The sequence below is a fragment of the Betta splendens genome, chromosome 2 (genome assembly GCF_900634795.4).
Source record: "Betta splendens chromosome 2, fBetSpl5.4, whole genome shotgun sequence".
Classification (NCBI taxonomy): Eukaryota; Metazoa; Chordata; class Actinopteri; order Anabantiformes; family Osphronemidae; genus Betta; species Betta splendens.
Genome location: NC_040882.2, coordinates 3,289,634 through 3,316,307, shown reverse-complemented (window position 1 = coordinate 3,316,307; position 26,674 = coordinate 3,289,634). Strand labels below are relative to the sequence as shown.

Here is a 26,674-nt window from a genome sequence, read left to right as displayed (position 1 = left end):
AAATGGAGCTTGACTCAATCTGCACACAGGATCACAGGCAACAACACGCGCGCATACACACACACACTAATCCAACACAAATAGTCATGGGCTGACTCATAGTTCTTCTTTTTTTTTAACAGTAACGATTTTGTTATTTACAATAGTAATAGTCTTTAGACACACTGCTGCATACTCTGCCAAGATAAATAAAAAAAAAAAAGTTTGGAGTCAGAAGAATCATGTCAGATGCTGGAAAAAGAAGTCAAAAACTTCACATCAGCATTACGCAGAACTCAGAAATGACAGAGGATATTATCCTGACACTCAGGATGAAACAAGCAGCCTCATTTTGGCCACTTTGTTTAGTATCGGAGTATCGATTACAGTGACTGTATTACTGCTGCAGATGCAGCATTCTTTCTGTAGATCTCACTCCCTAGTCTTACCTCAGATGCTAGCTACTCCAGTGGATACTGAAGATGCTAGAGGAATGACGCCAGGAAGACAATATCAGCATATCAACAACAAAAGCAGACTAACAATTCCCCTAATCCAGGCCCCTGAACCACACCACCTCTGGCCTGACTGGAAACAGGCCTGAGCTAATGCCAGCAATATGAAATAGTTATAGAAATGATGAAAAACTGTAAAAAGAAATATAAAGTGGTGGCAGAATGGCCCATTTCCTTGTAATGAATATAATTCAAACTCAGTTCCTAAAATCCAAATCAATGCCCTGTTACACAGTTGGGGCTCTTCATCCCTAAAATTATTTGTGAAATGCCTTGATGTTTTTCTTACTCGATAAAAATAATTACCACACCTAAAACATACTAAAACACACAATTAATAATTTATGTAAATTAAGACTAGCATGAACCACAGTAACTGCTTGAACTCTAAGAATACGGCTAAAACTAGAACAAGTAGGTGTGTCAGAAAGGTAAACAAAACAATAGATAACAATAGATCTGACTGTGATAATTAACAATGCAATTTAATTATGAGGTTTTGGTAATGTACTGTGCGGTAATAGCTGCAGCAAACATACAATACAACCACATGAACACATAAGCTACTACCTGTATGAACTAAGAACACCAGATTTTTCCTCCCATGTCTACAGCAGTCAACACTAATGTGGCACATGTCTGTCTCAAATCACACCCGTCCAATTTTGTGTTGATCATAGAATCGGGACAGGAGGATAGGGGTGTATGTGTGCACGATGGATACAAGTTTGGGTTTTATGGTATCCCAGGCAGATCTGCCACCTCCTTCTCATCCGCTGTCTTTGACCCTGGGGGGCAATTATCTTGTGATTTGGGGCCCCTTGCCTGTATCCTTCTCTCGGTTGTCCCATCTGGTCCCCTGAGCCCAATCCTGCAGTGGTGTTGGGGCGCCTACCACACCTGCACCCCAGTCCAGATTAAAAGCCTGTGGTCTAATTTTAAATCTGTTAGTGCTGGCTTTCTCTTACAGGGGGGAAAAGACTAATCTGTTCCCATAAAAGGCCCTTATTCTTTTCCCTGTCCTGACTCCCAGTGCCAACAGACCTGCTGCTGAATTATTACTGGCTCTGCATTCGTCAGGTGGGGCCTGCTGTTAAGTGCATGATGCCAAGGTAGCCCTACTACTCGTTCTTTAGTCTCTCTTATTCTTGCCCATTTTTCTGCTGTCCTATTAAAATGAAGCACAGACCTTTCTACATATCACTACCTACCCCTATTGTTCACCCAACATGACTCGTGCTAATGTCATTGCCTCAAGCAGGCTCTATTCTATATTTACGAGGTTTTTACAAATTTGTGACATTTGGTGACAAAAATAATTTTTACATTCACATACCGCTAAAATTCATTATCTCTCTGTTGAAGTTCATTGTTTATGCAAATGTTGTTTAAAGGAATGGTATCAAACTAAGCAACATTCATACCGAAAAGAGATTTGGGTATTTACAAACACAAACATTCAAAAACATTGTTGAGTAGACCTAAACTAAATTTACTTTCAATGCTGACAGTCTACAACAAAAGGTGGGTAGTTAGTATGAGGAAAGACACAAGATCCAGGTTATGGAGATGCATGTCCATCAACCACCTTCCCAGTCCGTTGACCAGGAGGCTAGATTAGCAGTACTGTCACTTGGTGTCCTCTCGGGCGTGCTAACGTGTTGTGTCAAAAAGAGTCCGAGCATGCTTTGGGTGCTGGTGTTGATGCACCCCTCGACAGATAATTAAAACAATGAGCTGTGGTGCCAAAAAACAAGGATGCAGTGGCAGCTCTGGCTGAGCCAGTGAGCCCCTATGGGTGTTACACAATGGGCAACATTCCCGAACTTAGCAGCCCCTTCAGCGGTGGCATCAGCTGCAGTGTGGCAACGAGCAACTATGCCAGATGAGGTGATGATGGCTGACCGCGGGTAGCCAGAGGTTAATGGAAACGTTTAGACTGCAAGGGAGCATGTCAACAAGTATTTTCTCTTCATGATGAAACATTGTGGTGCTGAACAGGCATGGTAAGAAGTTGTATTTGCAGTGATGGGTTCCAGCCCTAAAACAATTACTGCAGACAAAACCCCCTCCCTCTTCTTAGTGAAACTTACTGACATTAATAAGGCCTAGACCAGCCTTCGGCACAGGCAGATGTGCAGAAAGCAGCATGAATAGGGGGTATAAACAAGACAACAACATATCTCACTGAAGGAGGGCAGCATCATGGGGGGAACGAAAAATACTGCTTAACATACCGTAATGCTATTATATAATGCTTTATAGTATACTATTCTGTCCAAATCAAAATCGAGAGTGAAACAAACGAGTTTAGTAATCCCCCTTCTTACAACTATCTTTCTTTTTGTCTGTCTTCTTTAATTGCTCACGATTTTTAAAAATTTAAATAGTCCCACAGTAGAGAAATTGCATTCTGCATTTGACCCATTCCCATAGGGGAGCATTGGGCAGCCACATGGATAACGTGGACTGTCTTGCTCAAGGAGATGGGGATTGAATTAAGAATGTTCCACATCCCAGGCTGATGTTGTACCTGCTGAGGCACCAGGCAGCCATCCTTTCTCCTCCTTAGACTGTTTTTCTTCCATCTGCCTTTTTCTATGTCCTCCTCTTTTCTTCATGCCCATCTTTTTGACTTCCTTTCTTTGATGTAACCCATTTCTCTTTTTCCTAACACTTCTTCTCCTTCTGTTATTCAATCCATCCTCCTACTACCCCCACTCCCAAACCTCTAAACAGGACCTAATTGGGAAGCAAAAGTGGGAAGCCAGACCTTGACAGACAGGAGGTCAGCGTAATTGCTGCTGGCCATATTTAACATTAAGATAATCAGGCCATTAATTACCTTTTGGATCATTAAATCAGCCACTTGCAAAATGAAATTTCGGCCTCCATTACTCACTTGAGAGACCACAAGAGGAGGGCATTTCCATCCATCAGCCCCCACTCGCTCTCTCCATCACTCTCTCTCTCCCTCCCTCCCCCTCCCATCCCTCCTGCTACCTAGACAAAGCCACCCTTTGCTTTTTCTCTCACCTCACAGTGTGTTTAGATATTCTGTGTGTGCTCCTCTTTTATAAAGGCAACTACACAGTATATGTGCAATCTGTGCTGCAGGTGTATCGCGCAATAAGTTTTGATGTTCCTAATTCTGTCAACAAAGGTTTGTTTTGTATATTAAAAGAATCACACTTTACATGCTTTCCTTATAATGTGAATAACATTAAAATCTGGAGCTAAATGAGCTAAACTATTTTAATTGAAGGAAACTAGAAATTATTCTAACGCAACAATTTTGCTATTTGTAATGTTTGTTAGTATCTCACAATTGACCAGTAACATTAAGTGTTAAGTGACATATTGCATACGATTTCCTGTCAATGGCTGCTTATTAAATAGATATGCATATGGAAAGATGGACTGAGAGAAGTGGTTTCAACTAAAAGAAAAACAGAGAACAATCTGGGGTGTCCAGTGTATCCATATCTATACTGTAGCTCAAAATATAAAAGTTATATTACATACAGTAAAACACAGAATACACAGGTCAGACAAACTAATGATGGGGATACAGAGAGAAAGAGAGGGTTTCATGAGAGAGGAAACGGCAAACAGTGCCACTTAAGGAATGCACTGATAAATACTATTGACAGGACAGAGAGGGGTGAGCAAGATGGAGCTGCAGTGGAGCGTCACAAGGTAATTGAGATAATATTGACCTATTCTAATCTCTTCAGGGGAAACGTGCTTCAGATTAATAAATAAATAGGAACATGAGCAAGAATAAAAGCATTAGTGCTCTGACAGAGTTTGAGTGTGTGTGGGTGTGCGTGTGTGTTTTCAGTGTCACTGTGGCAAAATGTTTTGCAATTTCAATGCATTTGTTATAGATTCTGCAGGGAGACTGTGAACAGTACCTGTATGCATTACTGGTACAAACACAATTGGCAGTTCATTAGATGAGCCAAAATGATTATACAATTCATTCAATGCCTCTCAGAAACTATTTGAGTATTTGTAAATATATTAACCAAGAGATATAGCCATATTTAATTTAGTCAAAGACCTATGTACTCATTTCCTAACTGCAACTACAACAGCAATTATGCTACTCTTATAATCTTAATGCTTATAATGCTTTTTCTTTTCTATTAATGTAAAACACTTTGAAAAGTATTAATTATTATTGTTATTATACAGTAAAATGTATGTAGTGAACTCATTTTTTCTCCTGACTACCAAGGCATGTCTTGTATTTGTTTCCTACCTGGTGGCATCTGGTCCAGGTTTGAGGTGTCCTTGAGGGTTTGCCTCCCACACGCTGTTGGCAAGCTCATTGCCAATTGCTAACATGACTTTGATGAGTTCCAGTGGCCACTCATCCAAGTCTAGAGAACGAACCCTGGACAGGTGAGTGCCCAGGTTTCTGTGAATGCCTGAGCACTCGATGCAGATCAGGGCTCCAAGGTTCAGACTAGCCCAGTTGGGGTCTGAAGGACACATGGTAATAGACAAACTCAGTATTCTTTCAAGTAAATATGATTATTTTTATGTACAGTGATCCCTATTTAGTCTTCATCAGGTCACTTCAGCTGAATAATTAGAATTTGTCAACATGTTTGTTGCCAGATCACTATTTTAACTAAAACTAAAAGACAACAATTTTATAGTTTTATTGTGTGTGGTATACTGTATGTGTTTTCTAAAACACATTATACCTGAACCAGCACATGATGTGATGATGTGTAGAGATGAAACAATGGCCAACAACTGAGATAATGTGTTTTGTTATCTCGTTTCTTGTTTTTATACCCATGGTAGTTGATACTCACTCTGAGTTTCACAGTCAGCACATTGACTGTTTCCTCGAACACTTCTTATTGACTGCAAAGCCATTGCCTCCGTCTGGCTCGTCAGACGAGACTGAAACAAAACAAAATGTAGCTTAAAGCAGGCCTTTAAGCTAATGTTAGCTCAATAATGAGTAAAGGTTTTTATATCACAAATTTGAAAATACTATTTCTGATGTTATGAACCTAAAATAACAGCAACCAACAGGATTCCTTATATCATGTCTTATTACACAGTTGGTAACGTCCATTTTATATAATAAAACCTAATAATTAATATAAAAAAAATCTACTATTGTTTTTACATATGTCTTGAGTTACGACAAACATTGCTTCCTTAAATGTACCTTTACTTTTAAATTAATACCCAATTCAATGAACTGTCCCTATTAACTATCATGTGTAATTAGCATGTTGTCTAATACATTTTAAGGGATCTTTCGTTGATTGTACAAATACAAAGTGCAGTACATTCCCTCACATTCTAAATAATCTATAATTTTCTCTTTGAGATTCATACAATGAATTACACTTGACGTGGCATTTTGTATTTATTTTTTCTCGAAAACATTTTCTGCGTATTCCTGTAAACATTTACATCTGGGGTAGCAGATTGTAAAAATTACACACAGCCAGACGTGCAGAAAAAAAATTAATAATGGAGGAAGGGAGGGATGGATGGTGTTTTAAGTGTGGGACAATAAAATGTTGAGAGCCTGAGGCGTAAACACAGCGGTCCTTGACTGAGAGCAAAGCCGCCTGTGCAGGTGGAAAATGGCAACATTGAGGCTGAATGTTAGGTACAGTAATTGGTATTTTCTAATTACGTGAGTGAAAGTGCGCATGTTTGTCATCAACAGTGTATATAGAAAGAGGCCAATGGTGTATTTGTAAGATACTATTAATATTGTTGTTTTTCATTTCTTGCTTGAAAGTAGTACAAAGCAGACTTTTAGGCTATATTGTGATATTTACCTTGTTTTTGCTGCTCTCGCAGGACTGTAGGCTTGCCAGAATCTGGCTCTCGATGACCTGCACCCAGGCATCACGCTCCTCGTATGAGGTGGCTTCAAAATGCCATGTTTGTCCCGTCAATGACACAATCGTGAACTCGAGGTTCTCCTCTTGCTCTGTTGGAAACAAAACACTGATTTACTACAGGAACTTTAATTAATTTTACTCTATTCAATTCAAAGACAAAGTTACAAAGTTTCAAAGACATAGTTACATTTTACCTTGGCCATTTACAGTAAATAATGTTTTTGGCCAGAATTTAAATTAGTTAATCAAGGTCTTTTAAATTATATGGTAAAAATTTGGTCAGTCACTTCAACCCCCACTACATTACACCCAAGTATATTCTCACAAGAGTTTAACTGCACTAAACTGGTAATTGTCGCTAATGCAGCAACCTATAATATTTCTTCAAATATCACATTTATAAAGAGACAAAACAAAAGCTGAAAATGAAAAAAGCTAAATTAGTAATGCTTAAATAAAATCTTTCATACAGTATTCTCTATCTGGTTTTAAGGGAGACAGCCTGTGCGAAATCCACTTTTTATGCATTCTGGAAGATTAATATGATTATAGGGTTCATGTTTACCAGTGAATAAGGTAGAAGTGCAATTCCTAATTTTCACTTTTTGCTATCTTATCGAATCGTGGGGAAGAGCATCTGCGTCTGCGTTCCGTTACCATATTACAGTACATTATATAAGGTCATAATCAAAACCTGAAGCACCACCCCCCACAGTGTGTCTGTGACACACAGACATTATGCAGCTACTGTGTTCAAAGACATAGCTGTTTGCTGTTCCAGCTAGATGCTTTTCCCAACAGTAAGTATGTGCCTGGTATTGGGTGTTTCAACCATGTACTGATTGTTGATATGTACTTTAAAGCTATTAAAATATAGCTAAATATACTAGTGCAGTTACTGCTATAGCAACACAGAGAGCTAAGTGAACTACTGCCATATTTGAATGTGCTACCCCGGACTCAAAGACCACAGTATTGGTCTTTTCAGCTCGAATCGTATGATATAAGGCAGGTCCCTAACCTGTTTTGCGCCACAGACTGGTTTCATGTCACACAATATTTTCACGGACCAGCCGTTTGGCAGTGGTGGAAATATACAACAAAATAAAGAGCAGCCCATTTAAGAAGTTAGTGGTTGTAGGTAAGACACGCGACAGAGACAAGCGTCTTGACGTGCATCAAGAGTGAGTTAGAGGCTGATGTTAGAGATTCCGATAATCTTCCAAAACAAAACAACATTCCGAATCACACAACAAATAAAACGGAAATCATGTGACTTAAGATTTCTTTTGCGCCCCGTACCATTTCACCCTATGGACCGGTACCGGTCTACGGCTCGGGGCTTGGGGATCACTGGTTTAAGGCACAGAGCTCCAATCATCGCTGTCACCTGTATGTGGCTTTAGCTGTTAGCTCACCATTAGACATTAGCTTTAGCCAGACAACAAGACAGATGCCATGACGTGTGAAACCTATCACATCATATACGCTTCAGTAATGAGGTGTGGCATTTGTGACAAACCCATAAACCACTTGTTTCAGCACAGGGCTAAAGAAACACACTTTGACACAGGCAGTTTGGGCAATCTGTAGGACTTTTAACAAATAAGAGACAGGTAGCAGCATCTTGAAACATCTGAAGATAACCAAGTGATTAACTGATTAACTCCAGCGTACAGGGCATTATACTGTACGATCGTCAAGTCTGGAACTGATAAAAGCTTGAATTTCGATTTCAAAATCATTAAAAAAAGGAATAAGTTGACCTTGCTTAAAAGCCTTAGCTGGAGAAAGCTTGACTTCACGATTGCATTAATCTGTTTATCAAATCTCAGGTCATTGTAAAACATCACCCCATTACTGTCGTCTTCAGGTGTGAAGCCCTAGGCCCAAGACCCTGGTCAAAGTCCACTATGGTAGCAGGGTGCCCAAACAGAATATACTCGGATTTGCCTTTGTTAAGGTGCAAAAAAAGTTAGCGCCAGCTTTTAAGTCCCTCAGACAGTCAAACAAAAATTTAAGTGACATGCCTTTCATTGCCTTTAGAGGTAAGTATATCTGTATGTTATCAGCGTAGTAATGGTAGAAAAAAACATGGTTCTTTAAGACACACCCCAAAAGAAGCAAGAAGCAAATGCAGGATATGGATAATGTGCAGGATAAATTTAACACAAGGAACTGCTGGGAACACACAGATGACAAAGGCAATGACAATACCACATTCATAAACAAAGGACAGACAAATTTTTGACACCACCAGGATACAGACTCTCAGAGAAACGGGGAATAGGCAACATAAACCATGGGTAACATTGAAGACAGACCAACAAAGGTGAAAAGACTGAGGAGGCTTTAAATAGAGGGTATGGCAACAGATGTAGGTGATTAGCACAATCAGACCGGGCACAGACAGGACGCAGAACAGACATGACATCATACCACAAACACCAGACAGAACGAGGACAACAGCACCTCTAAAGGCCTGGACTGTCACAGTAACAGCAAAGCTTTTATTACCAAGATATGACCTGAACCAGCTGAGGACAGTAACCTGGATTCACACACAGAGCTCCAGACGAGACAAGTGTGGTCCACCCTATCAAAGGCAGCATGAAGGTCTAAAAGCACCGTCAGAAATGAGTCCCCAGTATCTCTTGCCAACAAAATATTATTATTATTTAAGGTAATGTGCACTCTGTGCTGTTTGAATTGAAATTATCCGACAGACACACAGAAATAACTGCTGGACCAGGGATACTGGCAGTAGAATATACTGTAGCCTGACATTGTTAATTTTGTTGATAAAATAATGAAGAAACTTCTCACTAGTTTCTTTGATAGCCTACATTGGCCACAATTTTGGAAAGGTACTTTTATTTACTGTAGCTGCTCTTATGCCTTCTGGTGGTTTAACAGGCAGTCCCATAGATAATGAATGTTACTTGCCACTTAAGACGGCACCAAGGCACGATGGCGTTGTTGAATGACAGGACCCAGCCATCAATGGTGAACAAGAGGAAACGTGAATGGCTGGGATCTGAATGAAGATTTTGGTTAATTGTGGGAAACTAGCCCTTTGCCAGCATGACCTAGCAGACCCAGGGTATGGTCAGCATCTTGCATTTATGGGACCTCAACTTTAGTTGAGGTGCCTGAGATGAAGAATGACCTGGAACTCGAACTCAAACTCAAACTTCTAGGGCATTGGCAAAGGCTATCAGAGACCTCTACCGCGTGCTAGCCTGGACTTGATCAAGGAGTGGGAGAACATAGATAATAGAGCCACTGACAGACTGAACAGGATGTCCTAGTCAAACTGTGGCAATCTGGATTTGGTGTGGTTGACAGTGGTGAGGGGTCTGCAGGCCACTTGCTCATCATCCACATGTTCGAAACCTGGTGGCATGGAAAGGGGGAAATCTGGTGGTTTAGACAGATAGAGCCATAGAAAGAGCTGGCCACGGCTGGTTTGAATTATATACTTCAAACCCACTAATACACTAAGACAGAAACCTAAAGGACCAGACAATAAAACAGAGGAGCAACATAGTTTAAGTAGTTTATTTTATATATTTTTTTGGGGAGTGCTCAGAGCTACACATTGGTGAAACTAAACAGCCATTACACAAGAGGATGGCCCAGCGTAGAAGAAACAACACACCAGGCCCAGGATCATTAGTTTATCTTCATATAAAAGACAAAGGCCACTCGTTTGAAGCTAACAAGGTTCACATCCTCAACAGTGAAGAAGTGGTTTGAAAGAGGTATGAGGGAAACCTCACGTACAAATTGACACACCTGCCACCCTCAAAAGAGGTGGAGATCTGAAACTATCTGTCTCCCATTTATCATGCTACCATTTTATCTATACCCAGGAAGATCATGACCACCTCATAAGTACTTCATGAAGGACAAACTTGATGACCCTGTAATAGTTGAGAAGGATAGATAAAAATCTCAGAAGATGAAAATACACTATTCTCATTCCCCAATCCTTCACATAACAAAGCCTATCATTTAGATAAATAAAGTAAAACTTTCTTGGATGATAAATGTGTTGCCTATAGCCAACTTTTCTCAGACTGACGAAGATACTTGGACTGGATACTCTAACTCAGTGATGTGTTGATCAGTCAATCAGAGATGACAAGCCTCAGAGGATGCTTTGTAGAATTCCTGGCAGGTGTGACCAGGTAAACTGGCACATTGTAACTTTTGTGTTACATGATGTGTAAGTTACACATCTGTAACTGTTCATGCCAAAAAGCCCTGTAGATTGCCCACACAGCCCATCTGAAAATGTGTGTTTTAAGCTCTGGTCCAGAACGATCTGTCTTAGGGGTATGTCACAATCAAGTTGATCGCCACACCTCTTTGAGGAAGTGCGTAGCTGTGACCTGCTGCAGGGATTAACGGATTAGTCACTGTCACTGAATCCATTTTAGCAGCCAAAATGGGTAGCTGATCCGGTTGTGGAGGTTAACCATATGTTTGATCCAGAATCTGACTCTGAGGTCGAAGGGGAGGCTGTTAAAGTGGTTACACTTGGATTGACACAAGGTACGTCTCAATTGCAATTTCAAATTTCATTGAATTTATTGATTTTTATAATATGCAACTTTATTAGCGGATGCTAACACTAATAATAACAGTTGCCAATAGCCTATGCAGCCTGAATTAATACAACAAAATATTCATAACATGACGATACATAAATGTTTGGAAGCATAGCTCGACTGACTAATATTAGCTTCTTTGTGTTTTTTACTTGCTGCTGCTGTGACAACATAATTTCTACATAATGGGATCTTCAGCTGCAGCTTACTGTATATTTCGTCGTATTTGTCTGTAATTAGGTGCCAGTGCGGAAACAGTAAATGCCTACTGATGCATGGACTGAAACCAACTGTTGCTGTAAAAGATATTGCACATGTTTAATAATTTTATTAATATAACGTGTATCTGGTTAACTTTCAAAATAAGGTTTGAAGATGCTTGAACCAGTTGCCAAACCTACTGTCTTGTATGGCTGATGATCCAGGAGTGGAGCCAGTGTGTTTAAATGCGTATTATTACAGAAAACATTTAATATACAGTATATCAGGCAGATTATGGACATTACATATGCATGAAATAAATCAGTATATTAGGGTTTTATAAGCAATTATAGAATATTCTACTATTTACAGATTAACTACAGCATAACCTACCAGGGAACTCTGATTCACAAACATAGCGTTGGTTCTGAATACATATTGACCTAACATATTTTTCATTGCTTTTAGTAATGTATATGATATATTAAATGCTAATAAATAACTAATAAAAATGTAGTGGTTCTTTTTGCATTTCACATTTTTCATACATTTCACAGTAATATGTTTCAAGTCGTTGTAGGTATCTAGAGATCTACAGATCTTTTGTCAGGTGGTGCTGGGGATTTCCTATGGCAAAGAATCCAAATTGTCATCATCGGCAGTGTTTCCTGAGGGACAAGGCAGCTGTGTGTTGGATTTAGACCACCTGTTAAAAACCTAAATTACTGGTTTTGAGTAGAAATATGTTTTTTCCTTTGCAATACCTGAATAATTATAAAACATTTCCTTTTTCCCCTCATTAAAAAAAGAGTTCAGGAAAACAGCAATTGTCAAAGCCAACTTTATTGTCAACCAATGCACCATCACTATTATAGTTAGTAGTTGGATCAGTTGTAATAGTGTTGGGAGTAAACAAGTTTTCAATTTAGCTTTTACAGTGCTGGTTTGTTAAATCTTGGCACGGCATTAATGACCTCCTTTCTGGCAGGCTGCAAATTCTGCTCAGAAGGCCAGTGAGTGGGACAGGGATGTTTACAAGGTCCTCCATTTAATGACCTGGTCCAGCAAAACTCCCTAATGGCCAACAAATTATGATAATGTTGTTAAATGTACATACCTTTGCTCCTGAGATGAGCAACAACTGTTCTACTAGGTAGCCGTGTGCCCATAGCAGGCAGTGGTATCTCAGTTTGAGAAGCAACCTCCTTGCGTTTAGGTAGCTAGGATATGCCTGTATAAACAAACAATATCACATTTACAGCTAACTGACTCGGTAGTAATTAGAAGTAGTAATTAGAAACACAACTTGTAACCCTCACAAGTTACTGTTGTAGCCCAATCCAAGCTGTACTGAACGTTATGTGAAGGGCTAGGGCTAGCTGCCAATGCCAGCGGCTAACATGGCACTAGCAGCTAAAATGTAAGGTGAGATGAATGATCTCGGAATCATTTATCACACGATTCAAACTGGACAAACCCTGGAGAGGCTTGCATTCATCCAAATTGCGCGGCAGCACCTTGCAACACTGGCTCTCTCTGTCACTGTTGCTGTTAGCATTAACTGTACTAGCCATTAGCATTCCTTACACAGGAGGGTAGCTACATTTTAAACAAAGAAACTTCTGGAGTACATAAATCAAATAAGTATTAAGCATGCACTTACGGTTGGCGAAACAGCAAGTGGATCACGTATTGTAGGAACAGAGCCCTTCTTCCACCTCAAACCCAGAAAATACACTCTTGTTTTCAAGGCAGTGAGACATGAAATGGTGTCCACACACAAACAAACATTTAGGTAGCGGTGCCGGCACCAGTCCATTTACAATAAAAGTAAACCATAAAGTTCTACTGTCTTGCTCCACTTTTTGTCTGGGCGGGACCACAAGTGGTTCTGTTAGGGGTCTATTACTGTCTTTGTAGACAATAATGGAAATTCGAAACAGATCGTTCTTAGACCGGATTGGATAAAGTAGCAAAATGTGAAATAAGTAGAGTCCATTTCTAACACAATAGGAGTGTATTAACATGAACCAGAGAGCCATGTAAATATACCGGATTCCATCGCACAACACTACAGTAGATGTGAGGCATTGTTTCTCCACTAAAGATGAATACAAATAAATTACAGAACACCTTATAATACAAGACTCACAATGCTGAGGCAGAACAGTATGGAATAGGGTAGGGGTGTTCCGGAGCAGTCCTCAAGGGCTGCTTTCCTGCTAGTTTTCCAACTCTCCCTGCAGATTATTTTGACCAGATCAGTTAGCTACTGATTGACTGACTATCTGGCTCCCTGAACCCAAGGCCGTGGTGTATGTTCTGATCTCCGTAGCTGGGTTTTGAATTGCTGTTCACATTATCTTTTATTTTTCTCTGCTATTACAATAATTTCCACAAAAGACAACTCTCCCCCTTCAGCTTCTTTATTAGAAATTTCCGTCAAACTGGAACCCCAGGGCATCATACATGTCAGCATCAATGTCCTCTCTTGTGTGACTAATGGCAACTGTGATGGACAACTGTCATCACAGTTGTTAAAATTAATACGTTAAGCAGCTTCAGGTACACTTGCATTTAAAGTCTCGAAAAGTTTGTTAAAGTTGCAATGGAGTCTCAAAAGTGCACGTACTAATCATACACTTACACTTATACATACACTTTCACCAATCACCAATAGTTGCAACACCTACCACTGGGCTTGTATTCGTATTCCAGATGCACGTAGACTCGTAAACTATATGCAACTCCATTGAGAATGACAAGATCAGTTTAAAAAGCCTCATGATCAAAGTCAGTATGTCACAATATAAATGACAGAAGGGGCCTTTAATAAATGTATGTAGGAAGTCTCTGAAGCATGTTTTTATTTGTAAATAAAAGGGTAAGTTCAGGCACTAAAACATACTGTATATTAAAATTTTTCATAATACAGAATGAGAGTGATAGTCACAGACTGTTTTAGTAGCTTCTGGGTCTACACCACAGCCCACCCATCAAGCTCTGGTTGACTGCCTCAGGGTCAAGAGCAAGAATCCCATCATAATTAAATTCCCATGATTCTCTGTTTTCAAGGGAGTGGAGGGGGTTGACAATTATGGAAACTAACAATCCAGAAAGAGCCTGAATTAAATGCTGTTCCTGGATTTAAATGCTGCATACTGACCAAGTGCATTGTTGTGGCTAATGAACAAAATGAGGGGGGCATTAGGCTGTGCAACTAAGCAACCACTCCCTCTACCCAGTATTACTCTGAAACCCCTCTACCTCAATATGTTTTGCAATCAGTAGCTTTTGCCTACACGTAAAAAGGTGAGTCTGTGAATTATATAAAAATGCTAATTTTAAGATGCTCAGCTTTCAGTGTAAAATAAGTGCATAGAACTAAACCTTTGCATGAGAGTACAAACACACAGCGAGTCACCTGCACTGTATTGGTAATTACTGCTACTGCTTTCGGCTACTGTTGGTGACATTCATACAGAGAGGTGGCACCGAGGCAATTTGTGAACTCTGACACTAGCAACCTTTAGCAGCAGAAAAAGAACAAACCAAATATACAGCATTTACAAGACGCAAGCGGGGGTGAGTTGGAGGGCGGTGCCGAGACATGCATACAAGTCTATCATCTGAGGTCCTAGGTGTTGAAGTAGGGTGTGTGTGTGTGTGTGTGTGTGTGTGTGTGTGTGTGTGTGTGTGTGTGTGTGTGTGTGTGTGTGTGTGTGTGTGTGTGTGTGTGTGTGTGTGTGTGTGTGTGTGCGCGCATGATAAGCTGGACGGTGGGTGCAATGAGAAGGGAGGCATGAGGGAGACAAAAGTGGGCTTCGGAAAACACAAATTAAAAGCCTCAAATGTCACCACACACAGTATTGCTTTCCGACACAGGTCATTACTCTCCATATTATTTGCAGCCTTTTCCAACATTAATAACCTGAAAAATGCTGTAGCAAATTTTTCTGGAGTCTCTGTAAAAAAATATCTGTAGATAGTCAGAAAAAAGATTCAAGTGTTATTGAATGTGATGCTTTCATAAACACAAACGTTTATAAAAAAACAAGACAGTTTAAGAAAATTCTGATAATGACTAAAATAAATAACATTTACCGTAATTTCTGGAATATAAGATGCTAATTTTTTTAAGGACTTTGAAACCTGCAGCTTAAGCAACTGTGAAGCTAATTTGTGAATTTTTAATCGGCTTACTGCTGCTGAATATGGCCGAGATGTTTACACTGTGCATGCGCTTTTAGTCACTGTTACAGTCTGTGGTTGCATTGTGAATCTTCAGTGTGCTCATACCATCGGTGTCACGATACAGTGAGACTTAAAAAATGCAACAAGAGCAACAAACTAAACCTGTCAACATCTCTTGTGGTCTGGCATCCAGCACTAAATCGTAAAGAACTGTTAAATACAGTTTAGTATATGAATAATTTTAACAATTTTTTAAATACATAAAAAAATATTAATTAAAGTATTAGAAGAGGAAGCAACTAAGTAAATGGGCAATGGTCATAACATCATAACTTTCCTGTAAACTGTATCGACCTTTCTACAACTCAGACTGTAGGAAGGCCTAAATAGATATTAATGTGGGATTTGAAGTATGGGAGTTAACTGACGTGCCTCCGTAATGTCAGTTAACTTCCAGAGAAAGACAATTCCATGATACTGAAGTGAGCAACGTAGAACCTGTTATTTTATAATTCTGATTGCACTATATTTATACACAGACCATTTAATGAATAAGGTGTCCACAGGCTTTTAAGGTTGCGTTATTGAAAAAAAAGCTAGTCACAATATGCAATCGCCCCTACAGTATGTAACCACCAGGTAATCTTTATACTGTACCTGTATGAGTCTCATACCTTCAGACAATGGTCTTGTTTGTACAGGTTCTGGTCATATAATTAGAATATCATCAAAATTGTTTTGATTTATTTGATTTGAAACCAGATCCTGACTTGATTTTATTTGATTTATTTCTCTAATTCCACTTCAATTCCTGAAAAGAATTGAAAAGGCTTTAATGGCTCATTTGACCTACCCAAAATGATGGGGTCTAGGAAGTTAAAGAACCTTCTGAAACAGCCTATAGGAGGTTTCAGGTTTAAACCCCTTAAGTAAGAAACTTTACACTAGTTCCTGAAGCGAGCCCCATACAGTATGTGGCTGCTCACCTGCAGTGAGGGAACAGGTCAATCATTGAGGTATGACTTCTCTTATTTTATGTAATTATTTCACATAAACAAGGTTTACAGGTAAAATTGCATTAACTTCATGTAATACTTTATTTAACGGCATAACCCTAACCTGACTGACTTTACATTGTCACCTCTTACTTAGTATTTATGTGATGAAATGACAATTTACATGTAATTAAATTACATAAAGTCCGAGTTTTAGGCATGACTTTTTTTTGACTGTATAAATTAGGAGCATTCTCTGTCAGAAGTGTTTCATGCATTTGATACCTCTAGGCTGGGCTACTGTAACTCTATATTCATACTGTAGAATGTCCTAACAGCTCTTTACAAAGCCAACAGCTACAGTAATACATAATGCTGCAGCCAGAGATCTGATGGGAAAAAGAAATCACATTTTTCCTACATTAGCTTCTCTGCACTGCCAGGAAAACCCGCATGGTAATGCAGACGCATTCTCCACTTTAATGACCAACCTTAAAACCTTCCTTTTTGATAAAAATTATAGTTAGAGAGGGTTCAGGTAACTGGCAATGATTGGTAATCATAGAAACCCTCTTGACTGACAGACTGCAGGGGGACTTGCTTCATAGACCGAGCTCTCTTATTTCCATTTATTCATTCTATCCAATAACGTCCCATAATTGTCCTACGTTTAACTAACGTTGTCTTGCTTCTCTAGTAGTGGTGCTTCTCCCTTTCTTTCTTTCTAACTCTTCTTATCTACTGTACAGATATGATCAGACTCAGACCTTTGTGTCTACAATGAATAGTTGTGGATCCAACCGTCCTTCCTGTGTCTCTTACCTTTCCACCAGCTCTTTAAAAGTGAGGCTGTTTTAACCAAGAATGAACCTGACTCAAGTGTGTTTGTTGGATTTTTTAAAGAAGCTATCATAGAACTAAATGTAAAAATATGACTTTGTATTCATGATTACAAGGTCCTAAGGCTTTAGATGCTTTATACTGATAAAATAACTGCTGTTGGAAGCAGCTGTTTCCAACATGAGGAAGATGTCAGAAAAAACAGTGACAAGGCAGCATACTGTAAGCCTATAGAAATAACTTGTATCTTCAATTGACATAAAAATACAGCTATTAGAGCATACACTACAATAATCAAAGACAGAGGAATCAAACAACTGAGTCCATTTACGCTTGAAGAAGTTGAATTCAGCTCGCGCGCGTGTCTGTCTTTGCAGTTACATCAAAGTATGGCCCTATAGCCTTTTCTTTTTTCTTTTTTACCAAAGTGGGACTCTATGGCCACTTGCGGGGCTTTGGGCTGGGCCCACAACTTTAAAGGCCTTTTTGAGGGTCAAGATGTGATTTTAGGGCTAAGGTTAGAATTGAGGTTTGGTTAGGATTAGAGCAAGAGCTAGATGTCTGCCTTTAATTGATGGTTAGGGTAAGGGACTAGGAAAGGCATTAGGTCAATGGTGGGGCCTCACTTTTATATCACCGCAAGGGTGTGTGTGTGTGTGTGTGTGTGTGTGTGTGTGTGTGTGTGTGTGTGTGTGTGTGTGTGTGTGTGTGTGTGTGTGTGTGTGTGTTCGAGCATGCCATTGGCCTGGCCCTACCTTTACAGCTCAGCTGCAGAGGGCGGTTCCCCCTCATGAATAACTCTAGACCTCGCTCCGACATGAAGATACTTCACCTGCCCACCCAGTGTGACAGGCAGTGAGCAGGCTGAGCACGCTGAGTTCTTAATGGCTAAATTGGGAAGACTGTTACTAATCGCTTTTTGAATAATGAAAGTGACACAGCTGATAAAAGATTTCAATATGGTGGATTATTTATAATACTTCACTTAAGTTTCTTGGGCTGAATAATTAGGAGGCAAGTCAAGGGACTCAGGGAGCATCTGAAATCAGGGAAAGTGTTTAATAAAAAGGTTAAAATTAAAAAAGAAGTAACTGTAGATAACACTGACAGAGCCTGAGTAGTCACGGAAAATGGAATTAGAAAAAAAAAATAGAATTCAGAAGAAAAGGCAGAAGCAGAAATTTATGAAAAAAGGTGGGAAAGCTAAAATGATATAAAGGATTAAAAAGGTTAAAGAATATTAAGTCAAAGGAATAGGAGATAAACAAGAAAAGTTAAGGTAAAGAAGTAAAAGTAAATTAAACAAAGAGAGGACAAGGGAATGGACATGAGATGAGAATAAAAATAAGAAAGGTAAAAGTAAAAACGTGAAGGGAAGAGAAGGGAATGGACACGAGAGAAAAAATAAATAAAAAGGAAACTTCAAGAAAAACATAACTTGGAGAGGCAAATTGAGAGAAAATAGGACAAAACAAAATTAAATAATTACAAATAAAATGAAAAAGATAAAAAGGAGTTGTAGCACCTACAGTATTTGTCACTCAGACAGCCAATTGTCAGCTGCTCGATATCTCTGATGAAGAGACATGTGATGGTAAACGGGAAAGTGGTGTGTGTAAAGTCACAAATAGGTCTACAACAACAAATCCATATTATTGATAGGGCTGCTCAGTTTACAGTGCAAGCAACATAACGCAGCCACTTTTGTTTTACATCCCGTCGAAAACAGAACAGATCAACCAGCAGCAGGAGAAAGTTTGCATTCCAATTCCTCCATGGGAGTGTTTTATACAGCAAAGGAGACGGTAACCTGCAAGTTATGCAAAGCTCAGCTTGTAACTTGGAAATACTACAGTTATAAACAATCAAATGAGAGAAATACACACTGGTGTCACAGATGTAGCAGCAATAGTAAATGATTTGTATTCATGTGAAGTCAGGAACGTTTCATGAAGTGGTATTGTGTAAAAAGTTAGTTTGCTGACTTGAGGACACTAGATTTGCTCTGCCTTTACTAGTGAGCGTCAAGTGGCTGCGCAGCCATCTTGTTCGCCACAAAGGGATGAATGCCGCAACCATAGAACAGCTCAAACTACAACTGTGCAAAGTGAGACATATCTAAATCTAAATCTGAAAGCAGCATTAAATTGATACAGTTTTCAATGGTGAGCACTGTTGCCTCACAGCCAGAAGGGGCCCAGGTGTCTTAATGTGTGGAGTTTACATATGTGTCTTTGTGTATATTCTCTGGATTCTTCCCATAGCCAAAGACATTCAGTGAGGTTGTCAGGAGCTTGCTGCATATCTTTATAACTGAGCAAAACTCTATTCTTGCTCGCTTTGTTTATTTATATTTTGGGTATTATACATGCTTTATTATTTAAACAATGGACTATACACAGAGGGTGGCACGGTGGTGGTGTGGTGGGTGGCACGGTGGTGTGGTGGGTGGCACCGTCGCCTCACAGCTAGAAGGTTCTGGTTCGATTCCTGGAGGCGGCCCTGGTGCCTTTCTGTGTGGAGTTTGCACGTTCTCCCTGTGTTTGCGTGGGTTCTCTTTTATTTTTTATTCTCCAGCTTCCTCCCACAGCCCAAAGACGTGCATTGGGTTAATTGGCCTCTCTCCATTGCCCATAGTGTGTGAGTGTGTGTGTGTGAATGGTTGTCTATCTCTGTGTTGCCCTGCGATGGACTAGCGACCCGTCCAGGGTGTACCCTGCCTCTCGCCCATAGCCAGCTGGGTTAGGCTCCAGCACCCCCATGACCCCACATATGGGAATAAGTGGCTTGGAAAATGGATGGATGGATGGACTATACACAGTTAATCTCAATATGCGGCTTTTGAATTTTTTTATATCACAACAATCACATAATATTTTAAGATTAATCGAAAGATTAATCGATTAATGAAAAAAAAATTGAAATAATAAATTACTTTTTTGAAAACTTGAATGAATGTATATACTTTAGATGTATTGTATATGTACACATTAAATGATATTTGGAATTTATTCATTAATTTATAAATTGAAACACTTGCTCAGGTTGTTTTTTTTTATATATTTGTTGTGAATTAGTTTTATATAAATGAACTGAATTCAACTGAAGGTTGGTAAAAGTACACAAACAGAAAGACATCTACATGTATTAGTCGACTGAGTCGCACCTTTCCCATCACACGAGGTGCTTGTCAGACGTTATTCAGCGACACCCCTTCCTTCCTTCCGCTTTTGTTGGAGTGGGAATATTCCAATGCAGACACCCCCATTTTAAGCACCAATAACACAATTTCAGGGTACAACCAGAAGATAGGGCTTCCATCACAAAAACTTGACTTTCGAAGTACAGTAGGCAGTAAGTGGTTAACTAAAAGTGATGTGTAGTTCGTGAACGATTCGTTCAATATGAACTAATCTTTTCTATGACTTGGGATAAACGAGTCCTCTCATTGTACGACTCGATTAGTTCCATGCAGTACCTTCTCTTGCCACATGGCAGCTGCTGCTTAAGTTCAGTCAGTAGGACAGGAAATATAAATGATTCGTTCAGGACTTACTCAACTGAGCGTCCTTACTCAATTAGTCGTTCTTTTGTCACATGACAGCAGAGCCGTGCAGGCTCTGTGGCAAGCAGCAGGCGCTCCAGTTCGTTTCTCATTTGTTCCTACGAATCCTTACGGAACATGCGTTCTTTTGTCAGCTGTGGCTCATCTATGGTGCTATGTGGACTGATAAACAAGGAAATTAATGATGTCTGATTTCTGGCATTTATTTATTTATTTGTCAACATGCATTATTTATTCCTGGAATCATAATTAGTGTTCTTTGATTCTTGTAGATGTGTGTAGTTTTATTGTGTATATAATGTAAAGTGTTTTTGTATAGTAAATCAATACTTTTGAACATTACATTAACAGGTTGATTTTGAGGTCCTGTATACTCTGCCACAATCATAAAATATAATAATAATAATAATAATGATGATGTCACGTTTTGGACAGATATATGCACCAATGCACCAGGTAAATATTTTAGTATATTTTCAAATTTAGCTTTAAAGTTTGCTTTAAAAATTTCACTAATTGTTAAAATAAGTTTTACTTTCACTTGTTCACTAACAGCCTTCATGTAAAAGGCAGCTCGGGCTGTGTCATCATTCACATTCATCGTTCACAGCTCAGGCGCTGTGGCGAGCACTGAGTACTACAGTTCTATTGGAATTCGTTCATATGGATCGTTCGTTCGTTTACTTGTCATGTGACAGCTGATCAGGCTCTGTACCGAGCAGTAAGTGCTCCAGTTCGTTCCTGATTCGTTCATATGGATCTTTAAGGATCATTCATTCATTCGTTCTTTGACCATGTGACCGCTACACAGCGACTGTTGGGCTGTTAAACAACAATGACAGGGAAGATGCAGGACATAAGTCACGTTAATGTGGTGTGTATTTGCTAGGTTTTCACATGTTTTGAATCGCTTGTGGCATTTTGTGATTATAATTTGTCCGCTGAAGCAAACCATGTTGTCTATGGTATATAGTGTTTGAGAACCGCGACCATTATTACAACGCCCACAGCGCTACCTGCTGTAAATGAACAAAATGAATGAATGACTTGAAATAATTTGTTCACTTTACTGATTGAAAGTTAAGTCCGATTGAAAGTCCAAGTCAGTTAAAAGAACCCGAAATTTCCAACCAAGTGGTTAGCAAACAAGCTGCAGGCCAGTTAGTGTTAGATGTCGGTCTGAGGAACGTTAAAAGAATTGCAACTAATGGCAGCACTCAATCAAGAATACACGAGTCGTATGAAAAGGAGACGACTATATAATCGATGGCATTACAACGTGAACTAACTGCTGCTCTCACCAGAGAGTAGTTTTAAAATAAAATTGTGCAATATACTACTTTTGAATTTGTTACTGAATGCTTCTCATATTAATGCGTTAATCACAGAAAACTATTGCAGACAAAGCGATTAAGTGTTTTAATCGCTGCCCAGCACTAGTTATTGGACTTCTGTGTTAGACAGTCTTGCCATTACTAAGACCATTTTTGAACATAAGGGTGTGTGCAAATGGCACCAAGACACCCTAGGCCGGAGGTCCATGATAGACTTTGTTGTCGAGTCCAGGCCCCAGGAAGTGGGGAGGTGTTCCGGGCATTTCCCACAGGCAGGAGGCCCTGGGGAACACCCAGAACATGATGGAGAGACTATGTCTCTCGGCTGGCCTGGGAACACTTTTCTACTTCAAGAAGAGCTAGAGGAAGTGTCCGGGAAGAGGGAAGTCTGGGGCTCTTTGCTTAGAATGCTGCCCCCACGACCTGGCTCAAGATAAGCGGTCGAAAATAGATGGAGGGATGGAATAGAATAGTCATAGGTGTGTCCTTGAGTACTGTAAGACACTTCACACCCCGAACCCCCTGTGTGGCAGCCCACTGCTCCCCCAGAAGATGGGTTAAATGCAGAGGACAAATTTCATTATTCATCATACAGTATGTCACACACAATGTCAGAAAGGACTATTATTATTAGTAGAACTAAATGATGTTTTAGAACATCTATAGTAACTAAGTCTGACAAAAAAAAACATTTGTTGATGGTTTCACAGTAATCATGGAGAAGGCCTGATTAGTTTAGTTTGCACTTTAGAACATATCACATCCCTGCTTCGCAAGATTTACACAAGATTGTATTTTGTTTAAGGACGTTGGAGTTGCTGAGTGGGAAAAATGAAGTGTGAGGAGATAGAGTTACCTTCCGCAGTATTAGAGAGGCCATCCGCTTTGAAGTTGCTGGTGCTCTTCTTCCGTCTGTGCTTTTTGCGGTTTGCATGTGGCGACGGTGGAGGCTCCATTTTAGGACTGGTGGTGCTGGAGATACTGGGACTGGAGCAGACTGGGTCTCCCAGGCCCGTTTCTTGTAACATAAACAAACATAAATACCTTCATGACCTTTTGAAAATTCTATAGAAGTGGAAGGTTAATTTCATTACGATACGGTACGAATACGGTCTGACTTGCGTGAAGTATGCACCCTTACTCGTTTTTTATACTGTACGTGTTGCTCTATAGACTGCTCTGTAGACTATAGATTTTTGTGTGCATTATCCAGCTCCAAGAAACTTACCTAAGCAATGATGGCTGTAGTGACAAGGAAAACATTTTTTAATTTTGCTGACTTATGCTTTAAGTGACAACGTCACCCACTAAGTTGTAGAATACACACTAATGGAAAAGCAGAAGAAACTTAAACTGTCACTTTTCAAAAGACTTCAATAGTATTACTAAATCAAAATCATACAGAGCATTTATAGATTAATGTTTGGAGACTTGCCCCCCACATTCACATATTCATATGCTTACATGTATTTCTAATATCATCAAGGGGGAATGCATTGTTAAATATTTCTCTGTAAAACAGCACTGTCAAAAATTGATTGCTGTACTGTATATGGGAGCATACACTATTGTGTTGTCTAAGACAACAGCTACTTATTTCTATTTTTTAAGAATGAGGAAAGTGTGTGGTCAGCCACAGTGCTGCTAGCCTTGGGAGAGCTACCCTGATTCTCAGTGATTCTCATTATTGGTGGTAGAGTCTTGCGATCCGAGACTGTGCGGTTCAAAAACCAGACAGATATAAGATAAAATAAGAAAACCTTTAATACTTCAACAACAGCACAATAGATACAAAGCTACACAGGTGGGCAGAGTTACTATGGTGTTAAAGGAAGGGCTATTGTATATTGTTTAAATATACCCCAGATCTGGGCCGATCTCCAGTCTCCAGAACGGAGAGACTTTGGAGTCTCTCCGGTCTCCATCCACCCTGTGTCCGGCATGTGTCCGGAGGGGTGTCTCCCCCCTGGGACGCTGCCCCTGCTCAGATGGGGAACTGCCTGTGCTACCCATGTTGGACCGCGTTGGGGGGTTGTGCAAGTGTAATAGAGGGGTGAGGCTGTGCTGCTTGTGGTGCTTGGGCAGTAGTACTGCGGTCCTGGGTCTGGCTCATCTCTTCCTAGCTGGGGGACTGCAGGGGGCTGTGGGATGGGGAGCAGAGCTAGTCTGGAACCTGGCTCTGTGGACCCCGGTGCCTTGCTTCCCAACTACATCACTCCACACTCATTCACTTAAGTCTGTGAGAGGTGTCCTACTGATGGAGGGACTGGGGCTACTGAAAAGTAGGATGTTCTGCAGTTTTTAGTTCTTGGGGAGGCACTGCAGACCCTGCCTGGGCCACATGGGCAGCGGGCCAGAGACCTACCCTCCGCATAAATGAGATAAGCGAATGGTGTGGGTGTGAGCATGTATCGGAGAGAGCATGAGTTCACGTTTTACTGAGTAGATGTTTGTGGGTGTGTTTGTGGTAGTCGGTAGTGTGAGTTCTGTGTGTGTGTGTATATGTGTGTCTATGTATGTGGTGTGGTTGGGATGTGGGGGGTCCGTTTTCCACAATGGGTACATGGATCTGGATGGTCTCCTTTGCCGACCCCACCAATTGCTGGCCTCATGTTGCTGGCCCGATGTGGTGCCAGGGGATATGTTCGGGCCGATGGGGTAGGCCCCACTCACCTCTTATGGGGGTGGTGAACTAGGGGTGGGTTCCTCTCTGGGCGTGGGGGCTTCTCCTGGTGGGCTCCCTATGGACCGTACTTGAAAGGCGGATGGCTGAAGAAGGCATCACATAACAGCAATGCCAAGTGGCTGCTGGACTTAAGAGAAGACCACAGCAACCTTTCTGAAGAAGATTCAGTAACCATCACAATGACAGACATCCGAGAGAAAGTCTCAGGTATGAAGAACTGGACAACACCAGGCCCTGACATGATCCATGCTTACTGGTTGAAGAAGCCAACCTCACTCCATGAGCGCCTGGCGGCACAAATGAAGATGCTATTAATGGACAGAACTCACCCTGAATGGTTAATGGAAGGCCGAACAGTCCTGAACCTGAAGGACCCCCAGAAGGGAGCAGTCCCATTCAACTACCTCCCAATAACCTGCACAACATGGAGGCTCCTGTCAGACATCATAGAAGCCAATATGAGCAGGCATATGGATCAATACATGAGCAGTGCCCAGAAAGAAATTGGTAGTAACACCAGGGGGGCAAAACACGAGCTACTGGTAGACAAAGCGATCACCCGAGACTGTAAGACCAGATATACCAACCTCTGCACTGTGTGGATTGACTACAAGAAAGCCTATGACTTAATGCCTCACACATGGATCATGGAATGTTTGGAACTATTATAGATCAACAGGACTCCAAAACCTTCATCCTAACTCAATAGGAAAGTGAAAATAACCCTAGAGGCCAACTTCAAACTGATCGCCCAAGTCAACATCAAGTGAAGCATATACCAAAAAGATGCTCTGTCCCCACTGCTCTTCTGCATAGGCCTGAACCCCCTGAGCCAGATCATTACAAAGACTGGTTACAAGTACCAACTACGGAATAACGCAACCATCAGCCAACTCCTCTACATGGATGACATCAAGCTGTATGCCAAGAGTGAACAAGATATCGACTTGCTGATACATACTGTACCACTGGGATATACTGTACAGCCAAGACATCGGAATTTCATTCAGACTGGGTAAGTGTGGTCGGATGGCAGAAAGGAGAGGAAAGGTAGTCAGGACTGAGGGGATAGATCTACCAGATGGCAAGATAGCAGATGTGGAGGAACGCTACAAATACCTTGGAATCCCACAGGCAAACAGTAATCACGAAGAGGCCACAAGGACAACAGCAACCACTAAATACCTCCAAAGGGTAAGGCAAATCCTAAGAAGTCAGCTGAGGGGGAAGAACAAGGTCTGGGCGATCAAGACCTACACCCTCCCGGTCAATCAGGCACCCCACTGGCATAATAAGCTGACCAAAAGAGGAGATAGAAGCCACTGACATCAAGGTCATTGCAAAGTCAATACTGAGGTGGCTGGGTTCTAAAGTTTCACACCGAACATTGTTAAAGTCTTTTGTGAAAGAGAGACAGACAATCCACTTTTCCTTGTTGCTGCTGTGCTTAGCAAAGTTTTTGAACATGGATTGGTGAGAAGATCGCATAGTCTGCGAGAAATACGGAGAGAAAAGTGAGTTATGCTTGTTAGCTGATACGACGCTAGCTTGGCCTAGTAGCTGCATGAGCCTTGCTTAGTTTCTAGCTTGATTTTACGCATCACTGAACTCCTGTGTCCCTGTTTCCGCAAACGCAAAACTTGAACCGACAAGATCCGTGTGACCTGCATTTATTCTGCAGTGTCTGTGTGTGATTCTTGAACCTCTGGTGAGTGAGTTACTTATGCTACTTAGTGGCGTGTATATGCTAATGATAGCATTTAATGAGGTGTAAAGTTCATGTGTTACGTCTAAAGAAAATAAAAACATTCACATTAATGTGCTTAAATACAATCCCTTTCTTTCTGTTTTATTTGAG

The 26,674-nt window shown here is 40.5% G+C and overlaps 1 protein-coding gene across 4 annotated transcripts in view; it reads right to left on the bottom strand.

Moving 5' to 3' along the window:
- Positions 1–26,674, bottom strand: part of agap1 (ArfGAP with GTPase domain, ankyrin repeat and PH domain 1) — a 133,353-nt gene that overhangs the window by 12,751 nt on the left and 93,928 nt on the right. For all 4 annotated transcript variants that reach the window (XM_029133855.3, XM_029133865.3, XM_029133838.3 and 1 more), the window contains 4 exons: positions 22,987–23,148; positions 6,320–6,474; positions 5,327–5,417; positions 4,762–4,984 (listed from right to left, as the gene is read on the bottom strand). In XM_029133855.3, the coding sequence (XP_028989688.1) occupies positions 4,762–4,984; positions 5,327–5,417; positions 6,320–6,474; positions 22,987–23,148 (631 nt within the window). The remainder of the gene's footprint in view (positions 1–4,761; positions 4,985–5,326; positions 5,418–6,319; positions 6,475–22,986; positions 23,149–26,674) is intronic.